This window comes from Meles meles, chromosome 13 (assembly GCF_922984935.1).
Source record: "Meles meles chromosome 13, mMelMel3.1 paternal haplotype, whole genome shotgun sequence".
Lineage (NCBI taxonomy): Eukaryota > Metazoa > Chordata > Mammalia > Carnivora > Mustelidae > Meles > Meles meles.
Window position 1 is genome coordinate 48,196,777 of NC_060078.1, and position 2,924 is coordinate 48,199,700.

General features: G+C 42.0%; 1 protein-coding gene across 1 annotated transcript; it reads left to right on the forward strand.

Annotated features, from left to right (window-relative positions):
• The first annotated feature begins 735 nt into the window (after window positions 1-735).
• LOC123955746 (olfactory receptor 13A1-like) lies at window positions 736-1,722 on the forward strand. The gene has a single exon (XM_046028090.1). It carries the CDS (start codon window positions 736-738, stop codon window positions 1,720-1,722), a length of 987 nt encoding a protein of 328 aa, XP_045884046.1.
• The last annotated feature ends 1,202 nt before the right edge of the window (window positions 1,723-2,924 follow it).

A 2,924-nucleotide genomic window follows, 5' to 3' on the forward strand; every position in this document is an offset into this window, starting at 1 on the left:
ATGAAATCAAGTGTAATTTATCCCCACTATTCAAATTCTGTAGTCATTTACTTGTTTTTTTTCTACAGGTATATATACAAACATAAGTTGTTTTTCTTAAACGCAAAATGAGATCCCTTTGTATACACTACTTTTCAATTTTCTTTCTTTTTACTTTTGAATTTTCTTTGTTCTATTTTTATAAGCATCAGTAAAACCCTTCTAAAGCATCATTTTGATAGGTATAAAGCATTATGCTATATTAATACATCATAATATACTGACCTTTAAAAGTATAGTTGCTTTTGCATTTTCAGTATTATAAATAATGCTGTGATGACACCTTGAAGATGCTCTTAATTATTTCCTTAGGCTAAATTCCTAGAAGTGGAGGTTCTGGCTCATATTGAATATGAATTTTAAAAGGCCTGCCTCTTGGCACCCATGCTATTGTTCGTCAAAACCAGGATTTTCAAACTTTGCCAAATCATGGTTCATAAAGATTGGATTATTGATTTAACTTGCATTTCTTTGAGGTTGAATGATGCTTTATGAATTTAATTGGCCATTTATCCTTACTTTTTATAAGCTAAATGTTCGTGCCCTTTGCCTAATGTCCTATTGGCATGTTTCTCTTCCTTTATAAATCCCAGTACATCTGTAAAATATTGCTCATGGCATGATGTCAAGTATAAATGAAATGATAGCAACCTGCTTTAGGTTACCTCTCATTTCTCTCTCTAGCCTGGAAATCACATGAAGCTGTGGGTAGAGATTCACCTGATAGTCCTGGAAACCCCTCTCAGCCCAAGAACCATGAGTAACCAGACACTAGTAACAGAATTTATCCTGCAGGGCTTTTCAGAGCACCCAGAATACCACATGCTCTTATTCAGCTGTTTCCTCTCCCTCTACTCTGTGGCTCTCATCGGTAATATCCTCATCATTTTGGCCATCACCTTCAACTCTGGGCTTCATATCCCCATGTACTTTTTTCTGTTCAACTTGGCTACTATGGATATTATCTGCACCTCTTCCATCATGCCCAAAGCCCTGGAGGGTCTGGTGTCAAAGGACAGCTCCATCTCTTACAGGGGCTGCATGGCCCAGCTCTATTTCCTCATATGGTCTGCATCCTCTGAGCTGCTGCTCCTCACGGTCATGGCCTATGACCGGTACACAGCCATCTGCCATCCTCTATATTACAGCACCACAATGAACAAGGCATTCTGCTGTAAGCTGGCTCTAGGTGTATGGGCGCTCTGTGCCTTCAATGCGGCCATTCACACTGGGCTGATGCTACGGTTAAATTTTTGTGGCCCCAATGTCATTACCCATTTTTTCTGTGAGGCCCCTCCTCTGCTGCTTCTCTCCTGTAGCTCCACCTATGTGAACAGCATTATGATTGTCCTGGCTGATGCGTTTTATGGCATATTGAACTTCCTGATGACCATCGTGTCATACGGCTTTATCATCTCTAGCATCCTCAAGATGCGGACTGCAGAGGGGAAGAAGAAAGCCTTTTCCACTTGCTCCTCCCACCTCATTGTGGTGTGCATGTATTATACTGCTGTCTTCTATGCCTACATAAGCCCAGTCTCCAGCTATAGTGCAGAGAAGAGCAAGTTGGCTGGCGTACTGTATACTATGTTGAGCCCTACGCTCAACCCCCTCATCTATACTTTGAGAAACAAGGAGGTCAAGGCAGCCCTCGGGAAGCTTTTCACCTTCTCCAGAAATTAATTTCTGTCTTCTGAAGCTTTTGGTGGAGACTACATGTTGAAGTCCACAGTGGTTTCAGAGACTCTCCAATGAATAAGGATTTGGAAATTACCACTAATGACTCAGTGTGGTTACTAATAGATTCTCTAATGACTTGAAGAGCCATTATTGTTATTCATCTTGCTTTCTTGTAATCTTGTAATTTTTATATTTTCTACATTTTAAAATGATTTTCAGCTGTAGTTTCCTTCTAAGTGTAATGCGGAAAGTAAACAGCCCAGAGGTGCTGTCAAGACTGAACAAGAGACCTGAAGACAATACTATCAAGTGCTAAGTGTAAGATATTGTTGTGGTCAGTGATTGCTGAGGGCAGGAGCAGTCCATTAGTCTGGATATCACAGCCCCTCACCCCTGCCTGCCTCAGGGTGATGTTTGTGGTGGCTAGTTGGAAAGGGTAGGTGAGGGTTAAGATGCTTGAACCACAGAGGAAGAGGCTGCAGGGATGGCAGTGGATTCAGCTAAGACGCAGTGAGAAGCAGCACTGAGATGGGTAAATGAAAAGCCATTCTGGTGGCTTCTGATGTAGAGTGGATCCTGTTTATCTCAGGGAGCCTCAGGCTCATGAGTGAGACCAGCTCTGCTCAGGAAAGGCCAAATGGAGTTCCTGATAGATAGATCATCCACATTTCCTTAGTGGATTCTCTCCCAGATTCCTAAAGTCTATCATATTTCAGGCCCCAAACTTTTGTTCCTGCTCTTCAAATGCAAGCAGTACATTTTAGTTTTCAGATTACTTTTCTTCCCTCTTCAGTCGAGCCGTGTGTCAGGTTCTGTCCCTCTGAGCACTATGTGAGTAACTGGTCCTTCTCTCTGTGACCTCTATGTCCAGGTGAAGCATCCCTCCCTGCCAGAGTACTGTCTTGCTTGGAGTTTGTCTTCTCTAGGACATTCCTTTCTCTAGAAAATCTCTAGATGCCATCCTTGCCTTCAACGACTTGATACCTGACCCCTTTTTTGGTGGCTCCTTTTTACAGGAACAAATTTGCTTTTCTTAGCTGAGACAGAGATGCAGCTCTTGCTTCTTGGAAATTTTGTCTTAAAATTAGTCCTTGTGATTTAGTGTAGACAAACTCATAATGCCACAGGCATTCAGCAGGCAGCATTTTCTATGACGGGCTGATATGACTTCACATTATCAATTGTTTGACGAACCACAGAAGGGA